The sequence below is a fragment of the Thunnus thynnus genome, chromosome 6 (assembly GCF_963924715.1).
Source record: "Thunnus thynnus chromosome 6, fThuThy2.1, whole genome shotgun sequence".
NCBI lineage: Eukaryota > Metazoa > Chordata > Actinopteri > Scombriformes > Scombridae > Thunnus > Thunnus thynnus.
The window spans coordinates 2,873,927-2,897,596 of NC_089522.1; the positions used below are offsets into that span (position 1 = coordinate 2,873,927).

General features: G+C 39.7%; 3 protein-coding genes across 9 annotated transcripts in view; 2 read left to right on the plus strand and 1 right to left on the minus strand.

Annotated features, from left to right (window-relative positions):
* The first annotated feature begins 179 nt into the window (after positions 1-179).
* tnnc2.2 (troponin C2, fast skeletal type, tandem duplicate 2) lies at positions 180-3,681 on the plus strand. The gene is made up of 6 exons (XM_067591319.1): positions 180-335; positions 1,242-1,293; positions 1,742-1,885; positions 2,330-2,444; positions 2,573-2,709; positions 3,169-3,681. Exons 1-6 carry the CDS (start codon positions 333-335, stop codon positions 3,198-3,200), a joined length of 483 nt encoding a protein of 160 aa, XP_067447420.1. The 5' UTR covers positions 180-332; the 3' UTR covers positions 3,201-3,681.
* Positions 3,682-4,095: 414 nt separating this feature from the next.
* Positions 4,096-5,852, minus strand: taf13 (TATA-box binding protein associated factor 13). Of its 2 annotated transcripts, none has more exons than XM_067591321.1 (2): positions 5,721-5,852; positions 4,096-4,704 (listed from the first exon to the last, which is right to left on the minus strand). In XM_067591321.1, the coding sequence occupies exon 2, from the start codon at positions 4,701-4,703 to the stop codon at positions 4,332-4,334; it is 372 nt and encodes a 123-aa protein (XP_067447422.1). In that variant the 5' UTR covers position 4,704; positions 5,721-5,852; the 3' UTR covers positions 4,096-4,331. The 2 variants fall into 2 exon arrangements, with proteins under 2 accessions (XP_067447422.1, XP_067447421.1); XM_067591320.1 differs by lacking the exon at positions 5,721-5,852 and adding an exon at positions 4,845-4,934.
* The window catches only part of LOC137184014 (solute carrier family 35 member C2-like), a 44,658-nt gene continuing 25,928 nt past the window's right edge, over positions 4,941-23,670 (plus strand). For 2 of the 6 annotated variants that reach the window (XM_067591301.1, XM_067591299.1), the window contains exons 1-4: positions 13,127-13,271; positions 14,934-15,065; positions 17,322-17,426; positions 20,379-20,522. In XM_067591301.1, coding sequence (XP_067447402.1) covers positions 14,948-15,065; positions 17,322-17,426; positions 20,379-20,522 — 367 coding nt within the window. In that variant the 5' untranslated portion in view covers positions 13,127-13,271; positions 14,934-14,947. Of the gene's footprint in view, positions 5,054-5,089; positions 5,769-6,065; positions 6,276-6,495; positions 6,647-7,056; positions 7,121-7,237; positions 7,311-7,878; positions 8,048-8,598; positions 8,683-9,409; positions 9,586-9,908; positions 10,057-10,489; positions 12,346-13,126; positions 13,272-13,294; positions 13,479-14,933; positions 15,066-17,321; positions 17,427-20,378; positions 20,523-23,670 lie in introns of those variants that run through there. The other 4 variants (XM_067591305.1, XM_067591302.1, XM_067591304.1 and 1 more) reach the window with 4 other exon arrangements.

Consider the following 23,670-nt stretch of genomic DNA (forward strand, 5'->3'; position numbering starts at 1 on the left):
GATGAATGATGTTTGTACCTTGACCTACATCACAAAAGTGCCCAAAACCCCAGCTTTACGTCTTTTACATTCTCAGCTCTGCAACTTCAAGAAACAAGAGCTTTACCCTCCAAAGTGTGATTGGCTTGCCTTGGCCCCAGAACCCTAAAAGTTCAGGATACTAAATCTGGAGGCCTGTGAGAGCCAGGGGGCGGGACCTGGCTGTCCCGTTTAAAGTGTGTCTCAACCTTCACTTGACGTCTAGTCTCTCTGTTGGGGTGCACACGGATTGACCACTCCTTTGGGCTTTTTTTTTCCTTGGATATTTAGGGGGGAAAAGCTAATCCACAAGCATGGTAAGACCAATCAATTGTACAAAATGACCCGTTGAAATATTCCAAGTTGATCAGTCTACCAGCCATTAGTTATTAAGCCATGCAGAGAAGTACAGTTTTAGTGATTTTTAAGTAATAAAAGCATGTGAAAGTCTGAATTGTTGAGAAGCATGTTTCCGTCTGTAGATGAGGTTTATATGTGTATCTGCTGGCTTCTCTTTAAATAGTTAAACTCCTTTTTTCTTTTTTAGTATATTTTTAGGTCAAATACTGACCGAATTTTAGTTGCATTTTATTGGAATTCTTACAAAATATATAAAAATGTATATCTTAACCATATATTGTATATCTTAACCGGATATAATTCATTCTTGTAGTTAGAATTTGGTCCTGATGGGGGAGCAGGGTGGGTCGCAGCTGGTAAGGTGCGAATTCTGCTTAGGCGACAAATTCCCAGGGATTGGATGTCTGCGGGCCATATACAGCAAGCCTTAATGTGTTGAGCCTGAAATAGTCGGGCTAATTTTCACCAAGCTCAACAATCCTTTTGAGACGCATCCACTATATATATAGCACAACTCACAGTAATTGAAAATATACAATATAATAGGTCTTTGTCTAGTGTATCCCCGTGCTGTTAGAAAAAAGCATCCTACTGTATTGTGCGTAAAGGCATTTTTTACTCTCCCGTTGTATCATTTTTTTTTTTTTTTTTTTGGTTTTTTTGTAATTTTTGTAAAATGAATCACAGGAGCAACCTGTGTATCTTGGAACTTGATGCCGTCTATCATGGCACAATTTGGCCCGAATACCATAGCCAATTAAACAAGCTGGCGAGGCTCAACCTACAGGGTTTTAATGTGAATAGTCAACAATGAGGCCTGCAGTGACTGATGAAGTGACAAAGTGGCCCCTGTTTTCTTCCAGACTGACGCGCAACAAGAGGCCCGCTCCTACCTGAGCGAGGATATGCTGGCTGGTGAGTACAGACTACAGTAACGCGTTACTATGTCGTTACTGTATCCAGGAACTAGTAATGTACAGTAGCTGGTTATAGTTACTAATCAGATCTTAGGGGATTTTGTTATTTGCAACCATCCCTCATCTAAATATAAATATAAAATGAGCATCCAATTCCACCTATATTTTCCTGTCAGAATGAACTGATTCGAAAAAACGCAGACTATTTGAGATTCTCTGGATGGAATCAGTCCCACTAATAGGCTTTTAAGGAGCAGAGGGATGATAAGCATACTACCGCAATGTGTTTCTTAAAATGATCCACACGAAGGCTTTTTCCCTGTTTTGTAACCTTTATATGACAGAATTTTTGGATGCAGCATAAAAGCCCTACTACAATGAATTACTATTCCTACAAAGACATACAAAGGCCAGCTTTCGAGTGACAGATCATGTTCTCTCTCTAGAGTTCAAGGCCGCCTTCGACATGTTCGACACCGACGGTGGCGGTGATATCAGCACCAAGGAGTTGGGTACCGTGATGAGGATGCTGGGTCAAAACCCGACAAGAGAGGAGTTGGATGAGATCATCGAGGAGGTCGATGAGGACGGTGAGCAATAGATAATACAATGTATTTCTGACATAAGCACAGCGTATTTTATAAGTATCATATCATAATCATCATCATCATCATCATATGGCACAAAGATCCTCTGTGAGGGACTATCAGGCATTGGTTAGGGGAGGTTTAGGCGCATAGATGCGCACAGAGATCATTGATCTTAAATGCCCCACCAGCATGAACCTGTTTCCCAAACAAGACATTATTGTCTTTATGGACAATTTTGCTTTAAATGTCAGAGGTCATTACATTTTATAGACCATTTCTAAACTGGGCCCAATTAACTCCAGTGTTTCATCTCAGTGCGGTTCATGCATAAAACTGTGCGCAAGCACGAGCCTCAATGTCATGTCCCACAAGGAGCGCAGGACTTTGGGCCTTTGGGAGGGCTGGTCATTGTTAATCAATAACATGGCTTCTTATCACTCTCAGGTAGCGGTACCATCGACTTCGAGGAGTTCTTGGTCATGATGGTGAGGCTGCTAAAGGAGGACCAGGCCGGCAAGAGCGAGGAAGAGTTGGCAGAGTGCTTCCGTGTTTTCGACAAGTATGTTCACACTGTTACTGCACACAGCGTGGGTCACTTACTGTGCCAAACTGATTACTACTGTTAGTTTTTCCATCTATACGCATGCGTTTATTATGAAATACCATATACTTCTCTATTTTGCGCAGGAACGGCGACGGCTACATCGACAGAGAGGAGTTCGCCCTCATCATCCGCAGCACCGGGGAGGCCATCTCAGAGGAAGAGATTGATGAGCTGTTGAAGGATGGAGACAAAAACGCCGACGGCATGCTGGACTTTGACGGTACGTGATGATAATGATGATGAACATCAGGATAACATAAAAATATAAATTAATATAAAAACATTGTTTTTCCAGTCAATAAATAACCCAATAAGGAACTTGGGGCCTAGAGAATTTGCAGTAACAATGAAAAAAAAACTTAAATAATAACACATTTCAAATCTTATAACAGCCATAGAATATTCCTGCATATCTCTAGTGTCTATATCATAAGTTGACTACTAATAGGTTTTGTTTTTATTTATTTTATAAGCGATTTAATTGATTTTAGCTTCTATGCTTCATCTTACTATCAAATGACACCTGATTTCTTTTTCAGGTGTCATTTGCATGCTTCAGTTGAACTACTCCTGTCAAAAACGCAGCTTCTAGGGTACAGATCATATTAGCTGCTGCTGCAGATGGTCACTGACATGTTGCATCTCAATGACACAGCCCCATCTTCCTTTTCTCTTCCAGAATTCCTCAAGATGATGGAGAATGTGCAGTAAAACCAGAAAGACTCATGGACATTCCTCCTCTCCCCTGTGAACCCCCATTCTGAATACATCTGATTCCCCCATTGACCCACTCAAATTCCCCCTCCTCCCTCCTGTCCACCTGCCTCTCTACTCCATCCTTATAGACATCCTCAACAGACAGCTAGGGCACCTGGTGATGGGGGGGGTCGCTGGCTGGGCTACACTCTTCCCAAGCTCGCTTGTGATTGCAGACAGCCCATGGATGCTGCGCTGAAACTGTACCCAGTGACAGGATGGCAAGGCTGCCATGGGGAATTTCACTGCACACATCTTTCGCGGTATACATGGCATAACATGTCATCAGCGACCCTCCTGCTGGTAAAAATCAGATCTAGACGTAGTCTAGACAGAACGGCAGCCTGTTACCTGCTGCTTAGACCAATTCATTCAACCACTCACTGTACAAAGAAGTAATTTGCTTGAACAGAATAAATGAACTAACACATGCTCACTTGTAGTCGGTCTGTCATATTTATGGTTGTGTAAAATTTTGTTTTGAGGAATATCAATAAAATGTTTGTTTCTTCTTTTTGTCCATTTTGTTTGAACCACAGCCATTTTTGTCTTTATCGCCAGCTCTTGTGCTGAGCATTCAGACTCTTCCACTATCTTAAAAACATGACAGAGGTCTACAGTTGAAGAGGCCTCACAATAATAATAATAATACCAGCAGAATTACATCCTTGTTACATCAGTGAACATTTTCAGGGGTCATGTATAATTTTAAGGGCTATGGTTTGACAAAGCGACTGAAAAGTGTGTTGGCTGTTCTGAAAACATTTTTAAAAAAGCAATATGATGGTGCCATTTTGATATGATGTCTCCTTTGGGAATTCTGGTGCTCCATTTAAATAATAAACCAGTATATTGGTAAAACAATTAGCAAATTACTTTATTTAAACGGTCTGAGACAGCAAGATATCAGGTCACTGTGTTGCGTCACTGCTCGTGGTAAAATAATGTGAATGACAAGTCTGCACAAACGTTTACAGAGTTTACACAGGTCAATGAACAATGGAATGCAGCAAATTAAAAGAAATAAACCGCCGAATTGGATGAGGACGTCTATATATTAGGTCAAAAAAGTGTTCCAGTGTGAGTTTATGAGCCGTAATTTGCCTCATCGAAAGCTTTCCGGGCTCTTTTCAGCTCCTCGTTCATGGTTAGCAGGTCTTTGACCCTGGCGAACTTCCTGGGGTCCTTGCGAATGAGGAAAACGATGTCCTCCACCTGGACACGGCCCTGGCGTCCGATGGACATCGCTTTGTGGGTCATTTCCGTGATAAACTCGATCACCAGGTCCTCCAGGATGTCCACAGACTCCGTATACGGGTTCTGGTCGTCTCCAAATCCGTACATCATACAGCGGAGCTCCTTGGAGAAAAGCCTCTTTCTTCTCCCGTGGCAGACATCAGTCCCGCCGGTGCCATCCTCCAGCTCCTGCTCGTCCAGCTCCTCGTCCTCATCCGCCATTCTGCGGGAAAACGTACGGACACGGCTTTAATTTACAAGGGGTGTTTCAACCAGCTTACCACTGTGCAGTAACACATGTGTTAACAGTACAATAGCTGTTTTACATTGTGTAGTTAAAGCATGTGAAACAAATAACATTACCTTGAAATTCAGCGTTGAATCACAACAAAACAGTCTTTCGTGTCTGTCAACCTCACCGGCGCTATTTCCTTTGACTGCGGAAGTGATATGCTTAGAACAAAACTACCGTATTTAAAAATACTGCCCCTGGTGGTTATTTTCCCCTCACTGGTCCCCGTTACACTACAAAGTTTGCAGTTGTTACTCATCCATTGTCAATATGCCAGACGGTAGGTTTCAATTCTCTTATTTGTTTCTGTTTTGTGAGCTGCTGGCAATTTTTGGAGACACAGTGAGGCCAAAATTCATTCAGAAACATAACAATATTGAAAATAATAGCGTCTGTGAGTTACTACCTAACTAGCTAAACTGTCATTTACGTTAACGGAGCTACGTCCGCGTGTGTGTAAACTAGTTAACCCATGTTTCCATTTGATTTTTTGGCGCTTTGTGCGTACTAATTAAGTGAAATAATCTATGAAGTTTGGTAGCGAGCAATGACAACCAGACAGAAAAGCCAAACATTTATGATATCATACTACTTCTCGGTGGTTTATGTGAATGCCGAATTAAAGAATGGTTCCCACTGACTCGACCGAGGTCTTCAATAATAATTCATTTGACTTGTAACAAACACTGCTACTGTTAATGGACGACAGACTGATAAATGGAGTTTAGTATATTGGTGTCGCCGTATGAAAATGACACGTCGCGGGTGGACATGTGTAGTCCGTCACCAGTTGCAGAGTGATGGTGTTTAAAGTTCAAGGAATGAGCTGTTGGTTTATTATCGCATATTATAGCTAATACGATAATTACGTCAACAATAATGTCAACTAGTTAATGGGGTTAGCCAAGATTGGATATATAACGTAGTTAGCCAAGATTGGAACTTACCCACACAACCATCTGGTGAGTGTCACCGTTTCCTCAGCTACCGTACTGGTGAGTTACTGATGTTAGCCCAGGCTTTCTACATAAATATATAAACAGTGAACTAACGGTTATTCAGTTCCTGTTTAATAATGTGTTGGCTAAGTATGGCTAACATAACATTAGGTTACGTCATCTTAACACTGGCTTAACCGCTAGCTGATAGTAGCAGTCATTCTTATTTTCAACTCTGATAACCAACTGTGTGCGTCATTTGTAGCATGATTAAACACAAATGCACCCAAATTCTAACCTGGTGTATCTCTCCCCACCTTCCCCCTTTTTTTCCATTTCCTCCTCTTTTTAAAGAAATCAGTTATGGGTGTTAGGAAGGAGTGCAGATTGAGTTTGGAGATGACCTTTCTACAGTAGCTGTCTGCACTGGACAGCTGATCCTGGCAGCCCTGTATGGCGTGCCCAGTCCAGTTCATCTGCAGGGCGTTTCGCACTGTTGGATTAGTTCTCCTCTACTATGTCTTCTCAATAGGCATCACCTTCTATAACAAATGGCTAATGAAGGTAATGGGTTTCAAGCAACAATACTGTTACCCTACACAGGAAATGTCTGCTTTTATTTTGGATCATTAATGAAAATCATCAAAGCTGCATTTCCGCTTTTGCTGTCTTGGGACACAGGTTACACCGTATATTTGTATCTCAGGGTCCTGGTCTCTGAGACACTGGGTGACGACCCACTTCCACTAGGATCTAGATGACAATGTCTGTTTCTTTCTCTCAGGGCTTCCACTATCCCCTCTTCATGACGTTAGTTCACCTCGCCCTCATATTTTGCCTGTCGGCCCTGACTCGATGGGCCATGCAGTGCTGGACAGGGAAACCCCGCATCATTCTGAGCTGGACAGATTGCTTCAGAAAAGTGGCTCCCACAGGTGAGATCTTGACTATTGAGAGTTTTAACTAACTGTTCGCATGGAAGCTCAAAGTATTCACAGCAGGACTGATAGTCAGCACTTATCACGTTCACTGATTGATTGAGCCGTCAGGGAAGAAAACATTGACTAAAGTCCACCTTGATAATTACATACATTACATCATACCTAAGTGGGAAGTTAAAGACTGTCCCATTTAGATGGGATAGTAATAAACAAATACACCAGTTAACTATCATGGATGAGCAAATTTTCCTTTTACATCACATCACATTTTTTAAATTGTGCAGACACTTTGGATTGGATTATTGTCTTGCTTCTTATTCACAATTAAAGTTACCACATAGTGTTACACAAACATTATTTATTACAAGGTGTTTGCCTCTAAAAGTCCTGCCTCTCTCACTCAGCCTTGGCAACAGCACTGGATATCGGTCTTTCCAACTGGAGTTTCCTCTTCATCACCATTAGCTTGTAAGTCTTTGTATATTTGGGTCCTGTTTAGTTTTGATTTCAAGTTGTTAGTATTGCATTTACTCATTATTGGCTTTTTCCGTCCTAATGTGTGGGTTTTGTATTGTGTCATCCAAGGTACACCATGACCAAATCTTCAGCAGTTCTCTTCATCCTCTTTTTCTCTCTGGTCTTTAAACTAGAGGAGCCGGTGAGTGACCATTTTTTCCAACTTTAGTGGGAATCATGTCAATCAAAAGACAATAAAGTGTTAGTTAATGCTATGTGCACTCAGGAGGAGATGTTTTTGCTGTGTTTACTGGATGTCACAGTCATGCAAAAGGGAGAGACAGGAAGTCCAGAAACCTTGAGGAAATAACAGGAAGTGAAAGTTTTAATCATTTTCGTTTGTTCACTTCACTTCACTTATCTCACTCACGATCTCACTAACCTTCATGTTATCACAAATTGCTACAGGAATCTCCTGGTGTGTATAAAATATATTTAATGCAGGGAAATATTTTCTCCATGCAGAAGTGATGTCATAGTGAGCGTATATCAGAAACTACAATCAGTGTTTTCAACTTAGTTTGTTGTCTTGCTTTGTTTCTATTGATCAGCCTTGCTCTTCTATTTATTTCTATTTTTCTCCCATCCCATGTCTTTCCCATTTCTTTTTCTCATTTTTCTAATGTTCCACTCTTTTTCTGCTGCTGTTTCTCAATCTCTCTCTCTCTCCTTCTTTCTCTCTCTCTCTCTCTCTCTCTCACTCTGACCAGAACCCATTCCTGATCCTGGTGGTCCTGCTGATCTCCTGCGGTCTCTTCATGTTTACATTCAAGTCGACTCAGTTCAACCTGGAGGGCTTCACCATGGTGCTCATGGCGTCATTTATAGGGGGGATCCGCTGGACCCTCACTCAGGTCCTCATGCAGAAAGCAGAGCTGGGTCAGTGTCGCTTAGAGCCCAACACACATGACCGTAGCGATGTGCGTAAAACGCAGGAAAATAAACTTGAAGAGTAAATGAACACTTCAGGTTGCGATGAAATGCTCATGAGATGTGAGCCTGCGTGGAGCCGGTGCAGACAGCTGCATAGATTAAAATGACAGCGTATATGTTGCGTGTGACATGCACATGAAAAATACATCTGACACACTTGCTGTGTAGACAAAGGGATAGCCTCCACACATTTTGCAACACACCATTTGAAAGAGGAAGTGTTGAATAGAAATGAACATCCCTGCATGCTTGAAGGAATTAGTAGACGAGTAGATGAGCTTTGAAAGAAGCCTCGCAGAGTACAAATGAAAAATTATGAATATGTTGTTTAATATGAAAACGGTGAAATCAACACACAGCTAAGAAACAATATAAAGTGATTATTCAGTACAAATTTGTATTTGTTTTTCCATATCTCTAAGAAATTGATTTTTAAAATGTCTTTCCCCAATTTTCCTCCTTCTGAAACTTGTTTTTCATGTTGCAACTTCCTCCAGGTCTTCAGAACCCAATAGATGCCATGTACCACCTACAACCTATCATGTTCCTTGGCCTCTTTCCCCTCTTCCTCTATAATGAAGGTGAGATGTAATGCTAGTAGTAGTTGTTGTTGTTGTCATCTTTGACTGTGGTTAGTTATCCTCATTCTGTTGTTTCTCATCCATTGTCAATGCAGTAAACGAAACCATATAGCTTTAATTAAGGCATTTCAGGGTTTTTCACTGAAAGATGTCATAGACCCCTCTTAACAGACTCAGCCCACCACCACAAGGACACCCTGTGACTCGTGCGTACACACGACTCAATCGTGCTGTGATGCTTTATTGGTTTAAATCCATTTTCACTTAAAGAACATCTAAATTGGATTAACCCTACAGCATTACAATTAAAACCAGATGAAACACACATTTATGAACTGAAGCAGTAATACAATGAGTACTATAATTAAAGCAATTAAGTAGAGCCATCTAGAAGCATGTGGTCCCACTGTGCATAAAAGACATAACAGCTTATTATTGTGACTGGTCTCAGTGGTTTAATGATCTATCTGCTAGTAGCATCACCTCTTTAACCTCTTTATACATGCTTTACAATGAATCAGCCTGGAAACACCTGGAATATTAATGACCTATAAGCATAATTGTAACTGCTTAATCTTAGTTGGAAGAAGAATGTGTGGAATAAAAAAAGATAACAGTGCTATAGGAGTGCAATGCTAAATCAGTACTTTTTAAACTAACATATATGTTTTTAATGTCATGTAAATATAACATCTGTCCTGATTCTCTCCCGTCTCTGTGTCTCCAGGGTTGAGCCTCTGTACCTCAGAGAAGTTGTTCCGGGTGACAGAGCTCTCTCCTCTCCTGTATTCACTCTTCTTACTGAGTATCGGTGGTGTGCTGGCCTTTGGTTTGGGCTTCTCAGAGTTCCTGCTAGTCTCCCGAACCTCCAGCCTCACTTTATCCATATCAGGGATTTTTAAGGTATTTTTTAAAATTCTGTCTGTAGTCAAACGAAGCCAAAAAGCTACAGAACCTGACTCAGCTGAGTTTAATATGTGTTTATTGTGTTTGCTTTGGCATTTAAAAGAGTATTTTATTTATTCATTTTAAAGGTTGAGCAGACTCTTCCGCCTTGTTTCAGTTTCTGGGTCAGCTGTAATCTAATTGAACATGCTGTTTTGTTTGTAGCTGACCTTTCAAAGTCTGAGCATTCCACCTACATGGAGCTACAATGCTTGAGTCTTGTTCAGACCCATCTGATACACCCTTTCTTACTTTCCTCTTATTACTTTGGTTTCTTGTAGGAGGTGTGTACTCTCATTCTGGCAGCAGCTCTGATGGGAGACAAAATGAGTGCTCTTAAGTGGCTGGGATTCGTCGTGTGTCTGTGTGGCATTTCATTGCACGTGGGACTCAAGACATATTATTCCAAAAGTAAGGGTACATTTTGTTGTTGTACATTAAAGTGTTACAATTTGTTTTTTGCAATGTCATGCTTTTCCTGTCTGCAGTCTAGCTCAGGGAAATCAAGTCTCTCTAAATTCCCTACTCAAATGAAGGTAACCAGGTTTTTCGTTTACATGACAGTGAAGAAATCATCTTATTGGAGAAAGCCAACTTTATGCATGTAAACACACTGAATGTACACCAGAGGCTTCAAGTTTCCACATTATATTTGTGTATAAGTTGCATACTGGACTATGATTGGCTTACAAACAAGTTGTGATGTCACAAATTTATTGTCGGGCCTTCTAGTGTCAAACTGCACATGATTCTGCACAGAAACTCAAAACATTCAAGAAGCAAAACACATTTCTGACTGGAGGAGGGGCTTTTAAGAAGTGATGATCGTTTTACAATATCGATTTTCTGTGATGTTTTTCAGATAAGGGCCCTTCTTTAAGGCAGCTCAACAGTAAGAGCCCAGAGCTTGAGTTGCCATTACTGCGGCAAAACGGAGACGAAAGAGAGGATTCAGCCGCCGATGAAGACGAGGAACAAGAGATTACTCTGCACTGACGTCACAGGATACGAGCCAGTGAGGTCCAGACTGTCTCATCCTACACTTCTTCAGACTGTTTCAACAGTGACATCAGAGATATGCTTCAGAGCTTCCAAAAAACAGTTTTATTTGCAACAAACTGCCACAAAAGAGGGAACAGCCTCTCTCTCTCTTCAGCTCTTTTCTTCCACAGATCATGTGTTTAGGCCAGGCCAGGTCTTCATTATGAGCTGTACTTTACCTGTGAACTTGACACAAGTTATGATCTTTTGCCTGAGGGGAACTCAAAAGATTTTTGCTAATACATGCAAGTGTCAACAAAGTATGATGTATGGAAAGAGAGTATTACAGCTTTAAAGGGATATTTCTGACACTTGAATCGTAGCGGGTCATTTTTCTTTGCTGTATACTTGTCACACTGCGGAAATGTTTTTCTTACTCTGTTATAGAGTATATACATACTGTATGTGTGTATCTGTAACAGTCCAGTGGTACACGTACCTACAGTATAAACTGTCAGGAGAGTGTCTGGTAGAGAAAAATCAACTAGATTGAAAGTGTCCTGGTATCTCTGTGATGCAGACTGAGAGCTGTGCTAATCCAACTTCACATTACATGATTTCTTTCCCTAAAGTATGAAGCCAATTCCCAAGAAAAGGACATCTTTAAATCATGTTTATGTATAAACCTGGATTAACAGTGGTTCTATGATACAGTTACTCACATTCCTGTTTTTGCAGATGTCTTTTTTGTGGGCAGATATTAAAGCTAACACACAATTTAATATGAATACATCAACATGATCTGCAGGGCTGCAACTAATATTGTCATTATTGATTAAACTGCATATTATTTTCTCAAATAATCATTTTATATATGAAATTCAGGAAAAAATTTAAAAAATGCCCACCACAATTTCCTAAAGTCACTTCTTCAAATTCCTCGTTTTGTCCAAAATCCAAAGATATTTAGTTGCTCTCACACAAAACAAAGAAAAGCATCACAACCTCACATTTAAGAAGCTGGACCTCGGTAATGTTTGGCATTTTTACTTGAAAAAATGATTAAATGATTGATAAATGATCAAAATGGTTGCAGATGGATAAATGTATTGACTGTTTCAGCTCTAGAGGTCTGTTTTATGTAATCATAAGTAAGTTGAGGCCCTTAGTGTGAAAAAAATAAGTGATATCAAGCTGTATGAGTAAGACTTCTAAATAGAGGTGAAGTCCTAAGAGTTAAATAGACATGTTGTATGTGTATTACAAAGGTTACCCGGTGACAGAAAGGCTCTGAATGTGACTTTATGGTGTACGTCCTAATATTGAGACATGTCAAACTATAGTCAGTTTTAATTAAATCTACTACTTCAAAAGCTAGCTCTGCTAACTGAAAATGAGGCTTCCAATGAATTTAAATAATGAGTGGCAGGGTCAGAGACTATTTATTGAAATTGTAGGATAACGGTCATTATTTGAAGTGATGTGAAATGACTACCTTAATGTGCCTTTTTAACACCACAGCAGTCAAGAAGACTATTTTAAACAGCTATTTTCAAAAGCCATTATGATTGAATCATTGATTCTGTAGCTGTCTATCAGTAATGATGTAGCTCTTGTTCTTGCGTTTAAAGCCATTTATGGAAGAAAACGTTTTTGAATTTTTTTTTTTTTTTGGTGATGTTTTGTAAAATGCAGCATTGTTGCGATACAGAGAAATAAAGTGGAAGAAGAAGGAAATTTCAAATGTTCATATGTGTAGCACACTTTATCATGTCATACCCATCTCCTCTTTCCTTATCTATTCAAGATTTTATTGCGTTCTTGGCCATTCATTGGATTACATTTACCCAGATACACTGCAAACATTGAGTTTATTTACACTTAACTAGATTAACTGTAGTCCTACAGGGAGCACAGGTCTGCTAAAGCCTGTTTCTAATCTAATCCACTGCTAATCGAGCACTCCTACTGTGCATTTATGGCTGGAAAAGGTACTTAAAGAGCAGTGAAATTTATACACTTACTCCTTGGTTTATCCTGCAAAATCCTTTAAATCTGAAATATTACTGCCTGTGATACTGCTTACAGCCATAAATTAAACACAAATGACTTGTGACTCATTGGCAGCCCTGCACCTGGTTGACCTGCCAGCCCAGACTCATGTGGTGTAGCCTCGGTCAGGTTCCAACACAGCTCTTTGGGAATTATTGAAGCCTACATGAATGCAGTCTTTATGGAAAAATAAGATAAAGAAGTGTTTTCTCAAAGACATTGCTGATGGAGTGTTGACAAAAAAAAAGCCTCTACAGCCACAAGTCTCACCTGGTTTTGAGATAGTTAAATCGTAAAATTATTGCGTCCTATAGATGGCACGAGACAAGTTCTCATAGGACGGTATTGTGCGGGATTAAAAAGCATATGCCTGCTTCTGTCTGTCTTGTTTGCTCCTCAAGAGATTTTATAGCTTTCTGCGGAGCACCACGCCCATGCTGGAGCAGCAGGAGGGCCTTGCTTCAGATAAGTCTCGGATTTCACACCGAGAAGTTCCGATACAACCTGGTGAAGGGAGCTGGCTGCACAGTTCATCGGAACTGGTGCGTGTTGACATCCCACCTCTGGAATGCTGTGAAGGGTTAACCTGGACCGACTCACCTAACAGCCAGGTAACACCTCACCTGGCGCCGCCGAGAGGGCGAGGAAACGTAGCTGTATCACTGAGGTTAAGCAGCGTTTTTGTTTGTGGTCTTCTCTTATGCAAGTCTAGACTTAAACAGGCTCCATCTAGAAACTGTTGTTGCCGTCCATTGTTCGGGAACTGTTGTAAAATACCTGAGGAAGGGACACTGACCACAGAAACATTACCTGGACAGGTAGGTTAACCAGACTACACCAGTTATAGCTTACAGCTTCTTATGTGTCGCTTGGCAACGGTTCATTTGCTACCTCTCAGGGAAATATGGTTATATAATTAAAAAATACTCGTCAGTGCTAAATTATTATCGATTAAAATCAACGTAAATTAAAATACCTCTCCTTTTAAGAATTGTCTTCTGCGTATACTTGTATGGTTCCATAAAAAAGGATTAAAAAAAAGATTCAAAAGCTCAGTGGTGGTTGGTAAAGGCAGTTAAATCCAAAAGTACCTACTGTTTCATTGCTTTCCTAACTTAATTGCAAACACCCAGAAATTGAAAAAAGGGGTCAGACAAAGAGGAAACTTTTCAATCCTCTGGGCAGGTATATCCACCGGCATTGCATAACAATACCTTTTTTTTCCCTGTGTGTGTGTGACAGGCAGGCAGGTATGCACAACATGTGACTCGAGAATAATTCAGTCATGGCAACATTCAGGCAAGCAGGCACATGTGAAGCATCGGAAAACATAGAAAGAAAGCAACATAGTCTCGTCACATACTGCACATGAGGCTGTATCCGTTGGCCTAACTAGCCTTCAGTATAATAGCTGCGCTACCGGACAATTAATTACAGCCTTGTTCAGCTTGCGTTTTGCTGAACAATGTTGTTATTCACAAGGACCAAATGTCAGCGTTTTTGCCGTTGTTCTCTAAAGATCACCTGCCCACACAACCTAACACCATTTTCCTGCAGATCTCCAGTGTATTTCAAAATGATAGAATCCAGTTAGCTTTTTTGTTGGAGTCAGACTTTTAAAATCCAATTGAAATACAATAATGAGCTGTTGTCCTTAAACTTTTTAACTCATGACCGCCAAATGCATATGAGTCATGATGTCTGTATGCAGATGTTTTGTAGCAGCTATTGACTATCTTCAATAAGTAAATAAGGATCAAAAGTCAAAAAGCATCAAAACATTCTAATTATGTAGATTAGATTTACACATTTTCCCACTCAAATGATTTAAACCTGCAGGTAGTGAGACAGTAGAAGTCAGTGGATTTGGTGTACACTGTTAAATGTTGTCCCCCTCAGACAGAGGCCTGTTAGTTTTATGACCTCTTTAAAGAACTGTGTGTTTGTTAATATTACAGACCTGTGTGTGTCATTAGCTGTGTGAAGTCTGCATAGGGATGAACACTGAAGCACCTGTAGTCTGAGTCAGCTATAAAAGAGTTCCCACGGGAAAGAGTGACAGGATAACTTTTTTGTTGGTGCCATAAAAAAAAACACATAATTCTACAAATAGTGTTGTTTTTCAATTATTACTCAATTATCAACCGATTCAATTCTTGTCAATCAACAACAGACACAAGGTTTTCACACACCAGTCAAGTCAATTGACTCTTTTTTACATAAATAATAATAATCATATTGAAATATTCATAACATTTTTTTCATCTTTCCAGGCTCCACTTGTCTCATGTCTCCTCACCTCCTAGCTTCATCATCATCATCATCATCATCATCATCATCATCTTTGCTAATGCTGTGTTTCCTGCTCAGTGTCCTGTTGCTGTCCTCTGGGGTCCGTGGCCAAGGTAAAGTGCCTTTTGATGACTATTGCTGGATTCATTTCAGAAGTGCAGGGGCCAGAAAGTTTCTGTGTGTGTGTGTGTGTGTGTGTGTGTGTGTGTGTGTGTGTGTGTGTGTGTGTGTGTGTGTGTGCGTGTGTATGTGTGTGTGTGTGCGTCTGTATGTGTAATAGTAGATAGACTCACTAAACTTTTGCGGAGTAACTGTAGCTTGCTTGCAAAGCTGACTAGTGCTTGTGGGATTAGATACAAGCTTTTTTGATCAATTAATCCAAATCTACAACTTTACAGGACAGTAACACTTCTGCAGCTGAGTTAGCAGGCAATAGGAATGTTAACATTGTCCTTGTGTTATAAGTAAGAGTGATTCACAACTCAAAAAGAATGGTGCCAATGGCCCCTTGGACCTCCTGCTTTTGGCGCTCCTGATTGATACCACCATGGTATTCCTGTAACATTAATTGTGAAGCAGAATTACCATAGCTTTGTTCTTTTTTGTTAAGGAGACAAACTGCTTACAATACTTGCTAGCTTGTTAGCTTGCTGCATCCCAAAGGATATAAAATGTTTTACCATTATCAGCAACATTAGCAAACACATTGTCAGAAAATCTGACAAATTCATTGTGAAATGTTAGGAAATTTAATTGTCATGTAGAATTGCCATAGTCTTATTCTTCTTTGTTAGGTGACAAAATGCTTGTTAGCTAATGTTACCTGGATCCCAAAATAAAATGTTTTACCTCATCATTAGCATACACAGTGCCATAGCATCTTACACAAGCCAATCATTTTATGTATTTTGACACATGGAACTCCATTCACTTCAGCCTAATACTTTTAATACCCTAATACAGCACCCTGATACCTTAAATATTTACTATGTTGTTTACAGTCGCTCATGACTTAGAGTTGCTTGTACTAGTTTGCCATAAAGCAGATTTTTCTTGTCCTTAATTCTAATTAACTTAGTAATTTCAAAGCCAAATGTGAGCTCAGCAAACTTGCACAATCTTAATGTTGTATATTTTATGCAAGGAAAATACAATGTGCAAAGCTTATTACTCTTATACATGACATTTAAATATTAATAAATTACTAATATTGATACCAATGCTGTATTACTTGGTAGTTAAATAACATTTCATTATCATGACAATGGGATTATTACTAATTAATAATAAATATGTAATTAAAATGCTCAGCATTTTTCTACAGCTGGTTTGTAAGAACAATCAATCAGTGCAGTGCTTTTCAATAATATAACCTGCTGTTGAGAATTTGGGGATTTCTTTTATTACAGTGGTTATTTTATGCCACATTTCATAAAAGCAACAATCAGAAAGAGTCAAAGGGCTTATTATTTCTGTGCTAAACTAAAACATGACAGTCACAACCAGCTGCTCATACCCCACAAATCAGGGAGCATAACACAGTCACTGTACTTGTCTGCGGATCTGCCCGCCTGTCTGGAAAAGTTGTTGTTGTTAGTGGGTCTGTTAGACCTTGACCCCAGTCTCTCTAAATCTCCATCAGACCCTATCTGATCCTCTGCCAGGCACCCCAAGAAGATGAGGACCCTCCAGAGGCTCTGACCTAAATACACAGACACACACACACATACATGCATACATACATGCATGCATGCTGTTGAGTGCTGAGGGTCATACGTCCACAAAAGCCATGAAGACAAAGTTCTGTGATTCATGCTGTTCATGTCTACACTCCTCTGTCTTCTTCGCTTCCGTTTCCCCCTTCCCCCTCTTCTTCCCCTCCATCTATTACCCTGCCACATAGTACATACAAAACCAACCACACTGTAACTCTGTGACGTCCCTCTGACATGACCTTTGACCCTGTAGCCCCAATCCAGCGTCCTGTTCCTGTTTCTATACCAGACGAGAGGACAGGGCATGCTTTGATGGATGAAGGGGCAGCTGGAGAGAGGGATGGATGGAGGGCGAGAGGATAGAAACATGAAAGACGCTTCTTGTTGGGAAACCCCTGCTGGAAATTATGGAGATGAAGTCGAAACAAGAGATGGATTTGATTTGGGGGAGAAGGAAATGAGAGGGGTTAGGCCATCTTGGACAACAGGAGAAATGGAGAAAGTATCACAGCTTGTCTCTTTGATCTTTGAAAAGCCAGAAACTGTCATGTTCTTCCCCTTTTCTCTTGACCCAAATTCTTGACTAGACAACATGCACTCACACACAAACCTGACATATTTTGTTTTCTCCCCTCTGTCACTGGGCATTTTCAGGTCGCCTTAAGCTGACAGTCCTGTCTGAGGATAGACTGCAGATGAAATGGAAGGAGGCTGATGGACCCGTTCAGGGATACAAGGTCCGAGTGAGACCCATCTCAGGTGAGACTCTCCTAGATGTACTTGTGGACAATGTGGTGAAAGTTCCCCTCCCATGATGGTCAGCCAGTCAAAGGTGTTTTTTTTGCCATTGACATAGAATCACTACTTGGAGTCACACTGAAAGTTTTACTGGGATTAAGTGGGCTCACGTTTGGCCACACTATCAAGTATCATGCATCCATAACCAGTTATCCATGTTGTACTATGTAATAAATGCATTAACAATGTGTCAATGACACTGACAAGTGCAAGAGAGCCAACAAAGTAAGTGAAAATATTATTTTTATCACATATTAAGGAAATTGTTGCATGGCATTGGAGTTCTGATTTGCAACAAATGTAATAACAGTTGTGCGGGACTCCAATTATTGCTATTGTAACTGTGTGTCTTTTCTGCCAATGAAGTATAAATTGCAAAAAAAAATGCTGTGAGCACAGATTTTTTAAATGAAACTGACTGTTTAATTTAATAAATATTGGTTAAAAACCTTTGATTCAGAATGTCATTGTTATTAAAAAAATAAAGCTTGACTTTACATATTTTCACAACTAGAGGAATATTTTGCTAATAGAATAAAGCAGCTTTCCTAGATCCTATTGGAGACAGGATTACTTTTCAAGGCTGAGACATTTGATAAAAATGTGTGTATTTATACTCCTAAAAACAGGTCACTCTAAGAGTTTTGGAAAGAGCAGAATATCCTACTTGGCAAGAATTGATATATATGGGTCCTGATGTGTCAAGTAAACATCTGAGATTCTTTGGCTTTGGAATCATGGATGTCATGATGAGCAGGAGCACCTGCTGGATGTTGCATTGCAACATCAGATAAAATACTGCTTGACTTATTTCCCTTCAAATGGCCTGATACCCTGTCATGTTCTGGAGAAACTGTCCTGGGCTGAAACAGATGTTGACTTCTGAGAAATTGTATGATAAGGTTGTTAAAACTCATTTTAAAAATGGCCAAAATAGGCTGCATTTTTGTATATGCGTCACAAGAAGTAAGTCATTGTAGTACTGTGTTTTTCCTCCATTTACAAAAGTAGAGTAAACATCTGATATTGAAAAATGGATCAGCCAAGCTTCATTCCCAGTCTGACCCCAAACTTTTTTTATCGGCATATGGAAGTTCAAGCCTTGATTCCCCTATCTCTTGATGGAAATGGCATATAAATGTGGTGTGAAAATGGCCGACTGCCTTTCATCTCACTGTAATCCAGACTGCCATCAATGTGTCAGCTCTCTTGCTTCACAGGCAATGCATCGGATAAGAACGCAGCTTCCTCTCCTCCCCGCCTCCCTCCACATCTATGATTCGTCATGCCCCTCTAACGTCTTCCTTCACATTGTTTTCTCCCTGTCACCCTCTTATCTCTCAACCCACTTTGTGCAGCTAAGCCCAGGCAGGTCTAAAAGACACACAGAGGGACTTAGATGAAGAATTCAGTCCAACACGAGACTTGCCGTGCCTCAAGGTGCAGGGTCTGGGAGGTGGAGCAGTAAGAGGATGAAAAAGTAGTGTATAGATATAGAGAGATATATAGATTAAAGGGGGAATGTAGTACAATTCTGAAAAATACATAAAAAAGAATTGCAGAAGGTTGCAACATCTGTGAGGGAGAGGACAGACGGGGAAGTGTTGTATCATTTGTATAGAAAAGAAAAGCTTGCTGAAGACCAGATGAGTTGCATAAAACTCCCTTGTTAAGATTTTGCTTCAGGGGAGCTAAGTAGAGAGTAATCTGTCCCACTGATGTTTTGGCTGTCGCTGCAAGAGCACACCAATGTGTGTGTGCATGTGTGTGTGTGTGTGTGTGTGTGTGTGTATGTGTGTGGAGTTGCTTTTTCTATCCTGCCCAGAAATGTGTATACATTTTGCATTTTAGGCTCAATTTACTAGAAGTTTACGTATACAGGTAGAAAGGATGCACTTCTTATATATTTGTCAGGAAAAGTGTCTTTAATCTAATGGGGTAGTTCTATGGCTCCAGTTAGACCTGCAGTATTTCTGCAGTATGAAGCTTGAACATTTTGACTTTTTTTCACTTATTTATTACTTACTGACTTCTGCACCCTTAACTCTTGGGAAAACATATTTGCAGTAGTGGTTCTGACCCAGACACTTAAGGGCAGTAGACTATGGAGAGGGAAAGCCATTAGTACCTCATTATTTATGGAAGCCCATTTCCGCCAGAAAAATAAAAAACTAGATGATAGAAATAAGAATACTAGACTTACTAATAGTAAGTCAAAATTACAAGATACTAAGTAAAACTTCTGATTCAGTCAGTCAAAACTATCTCATGATTTCAACATAGTATGTAATGATTTTGACTTAGGAAGTCATAACTTATATAACTTATTAATTTATTTAACTTCTCAAACGTTTGTCGTATTACTCATTGTTTTAGAAAGTCACAATTTTGACCGACTACCCAATAATTTAGAAAGTCAAAAGTTTGACTTAGTATATCATAATTTGTCTTATTATCTCAGAATTTTTACTGATTGTGCAGAAACTTTTAATAAAGTAAAGCAATTTTTTAAATAAAAAAATTGCAGCATTTAACATTTTTTGTGCATCATTTATATAAGTTTAGGATGAATCAACAACTTGTTTACAAGTCAGTATGTAAGTTAATGTGAATGCATTAACTTTTAGTTTGATCTGCGTGTTTGGGAATATATATTGTAAAGGATAATAACAAACTACAGTATTGGACAGATTTCACTAGAAAAGCTCTATAATAGAACCTCACTTTAAATAACATGCATGGCATCAAAAATAATTAAATTCATCCCCTTCACCAGAAGTTTGAGCTGAGCCATGGGGGTAGAACATTGCAATGAATGATCCTTATTCTGAATACTTTTGAGGGGCCTTGTCTGTCCCTTTAGATTAAAGCACCTATGCAGTCTTACTCAACCAAAATGCTTGTCTTTTCCAGAGGTGCCACAGCCGGAGCTGATGCTGACCACCACACGCGGACGGGCAACAGTGGCAGGACTGGACTCCAGTCAGGAATACACCCTCCAAGTCCTCATTCTCAACGGGACCACAGAGAAACTTCTCGCAAAACGACGGTTCACCAGTAAGAAACACAGCGAGGTGGATGGGACAAATGGAAGGGTTGGCTGAAACAAGAAAGGAGAGAACAGAGGACATAGTGAGATAGATGAGCAGAGAGGGAAAAAAAGGTTTTCTAGAGAGTGATAGCAGACTCAGCTGAGTCAGAAAATAATGGTAGATGTTAACAGTCCATTACGGGTTTGCAGGTTACTTGCCAAAATGGAAAATAGCTTCTCACATAGTTGTAAATTGCAACCAATGTATTTGTCTGTTGTCACAGGAAATATGCAATTTTAAGATATGCACCTTAGCTGGTTAATTATATGGAGAATAGTATTTTTCTGTTTTGAAAAAAAAATACATAAATCAATACAACAAGAAGTCAAGCTGTTTTTCTCAGTGGGCAGTAGAGCTTGATAGAGGTAGAGAAGATGAACTTGGAGGAACATGAGTAGGGTGTAGAATGATTAGGAGGTATGATGCAGGTTGTTCATGTGTATAAATGTATGAGCAAGAGGGAGCATGACTACATATCTATTTGGGCCATCTTATACAAGTTAGTGTATATATATTTTTTAAAATCTGCAATCTATAAATCTGATTAAGTGGGAAATATGTCAGAGGACGTAAATAATCCACCAGCATGATGTGATGTTCAGCTTTGACAAGAGATGAAAGGAAACACCAACAGCCCTGCTGTTGACTCAGTTGGTACTGTGAGATAACATTGGCAAGACATGACAGCCCAGTAGAGTCATATTATAGGAAGTGGTGCATTTTTGACATTCTTAATCTTTCATTTGAGTGTACAGTGGCTCCTCCAAATCTCCACCCACACAGTGGGTAAGTATAAATGCTACTCTAGCCGAATTACAGGCCAAAAGTGAGGCGTGTTTGAACGTACTATATACTTACATGAGTTAGGTGTGTTCCTGGGCTGTAAATCTACCCACCAACATTTGTTTTTCTATGGCTCACAAAGGCAACTATATATGTTAAATTACATAGCCAGTAATGGCTTTCTACTACATACTGTGTGACTGTGTGTAAGGATGTACAGAACAGGTAGTCTTAAAGTTCAGCCGAGGTAGGTCGGTAGGATGGGGACATTTTGGTGAAACGTCACCTGTATTTGGAGGATTCGTCTTTCTGTGGGAATAGGCAACACATTTCATCTCCCAGGATGCCTCAGATATCTCTGTCTCTGGCTCCAGCACGCTGCTATTTAACGGCAGTGACGGTGAATCCCAACATAGCTCTCTGTCTGACATTTTCCCCTTGATTTGTGAGCCCCTTTCACTTTTGACATTTTATTGTTTGACTGTGATTGATACTGTCCTGGGGTTCATATGGGTCGTGGATTTAGCCTGTGGTTGCTTGTGAACTGTGTTAATGATAGTAGGTTACTGTGTCGAGTCGAGCGTGTCTAGGCAGGCCAGAAAAACACGTCGACATGGAAAATCGTAACACAGGCTGACATGCTGGAATGATGGCAGTCTGGGAATTCCTTCCTGATGTGTCTTTCCCTTCCCCATTTGCTTTAAGCCCCCTCTGGGCCCTGTACTTATTCAAGCCTTGCCAGTCATAGCAGGTAACTGTGTCGAGGTACTTCTTTCTTCCTTGGAAATTTCACCCTCAATTTGCTGTTGTTGACCTTAACTCCAGGCAAGGATTTGCCAACAGGACCTGGTGAAGCAGGCAAGCCAGCGAAGTAATATACCCAACAGTGAACATGCTCTTATCTTTTAGCATGTTCAATTTTCACACCTGCCTGGTACTAAACTTCAAACTGCAAAAGATTATGATCAGTCCAGTCATGATGTTTCATTGCTGTTTTTTATGATTGGTTACGTGCATGGTTCAATACTGAGTCGACATCTTCAAAGCTCTTTACACAGTCAACTTTACACACACTGCTGGGCACAGCAGTTCATTTTATACACAAAAGTAAATCCTTACATCAGACATGATGCTTGAATTCAACTGACAACAGCTCATGTGTCAATCAGAACACGCTGAGATAAAAACACTAACAACAGGCAACACATGATCAATCTTTAAAGTAGAACATCACTTTGTGATCTCTAGTGGGTTTTTTTATTGTGTATATGTTCTTTTTTAATTGTTGGCAGTGTAAGAAATGTGTATATTGTGTAAACAAATTTTCATTACAAAATACAGTAAGATTTGTACCTTTCTATAGAATGTACTACAGTGTATTCAGTAATGAGTCATAGAAAGGCAGCAGGAAAGGTTTCAATAAGCTTTTTATTTGACAGTTTTTATTTTCTTGTCATGAAGTAAATACAAAATCCAGTAATTTATACTGCAATACTGTAATACAATATCAATACAGTAAATTAGAATATTGTTGTAAAGAAAACAAACAAATATAGCAAATTCTCTAATACAGCCAAAGTTTTGCAAAAAAAAAAGCTCTAACAAACAAAAACACACTTTACTCCATCCTCAACAACAGTGGTAAATTGATGTCCATATGAATACATGTTAGTTGTTCAACATAAACTGAAGAGTTTTTTAAGTGAGTATTGAAACATATGCACAGTTGGATGTTTTTTGTATGAAAGCAATGCAAATGTAGTCACAGTTTGGTCCATAATTATTGCTGTTGTGTTGACTGTGTGAAGAGTTTTGAAGATGCGTACTCAGTACTGAGCCATGCATGTAACCAATCATAAATAACTGTTAATGCATTCAGACAGCCCTGCAGTAAATTTTTAAAAAGCCTCCTTGTTGACAAAAACAAATGAGTGCAAACTGAACTTACTGATCATCAGTGCCCATCTACAGCTATGTTATAGAAAGTAATGGAAATGACAGCAGCAGTCCATGTACTGCTTTATTATCCTGGGTGGTACCTCAGCACAATGTTTCTACCCTTAGTGATGATGTCTTGTTGTGGTGTTGTGGCTAATGCATACACACAGCAGGTTGTGTGATTACATCTTAATCACAGTATGTGATGTGCACGTTCACTGTTCACCTTGGAATTACACATTTTCCTCATGCAGACATAATATTCAAATACAGATTTGGTTTTATTAGGCACAGCAATCGGTTGGTCCACCACTTTGGTCCAGACTAAAATATTTATACTAAACTAAACTATTGGATGGATTGCCATGAAATTTTGTGCAGACATTCATAGT

Excerpts from the sequence above, each read along its gene's own strand:
- tnnc2.2 (XM_067591319.1), top strand. Across the intron at positions 1,886-2,329 it reads CGAGGAGGTCGATGAGGACG|GTAGCGGTACCATCGACTTC; the intron begins GTGAGCAATAGA and ends TATCACTCTCAG. Across the intron at positions 2,710-3,168 it reads CGGCATGCTGGACTTTGACG|AATTCCTCAAGATGATGGAG; the intron begins GTACGTGATGAT and ends TTTCTCTTCCAG.
- taf13 (XM_067591321.1), bottom strand. The coding sequence starts at position 4,703 with ATGGCGGATGAGGACGAGGAGCTGGACGAGCAGGAGCTGGAGGATGGC.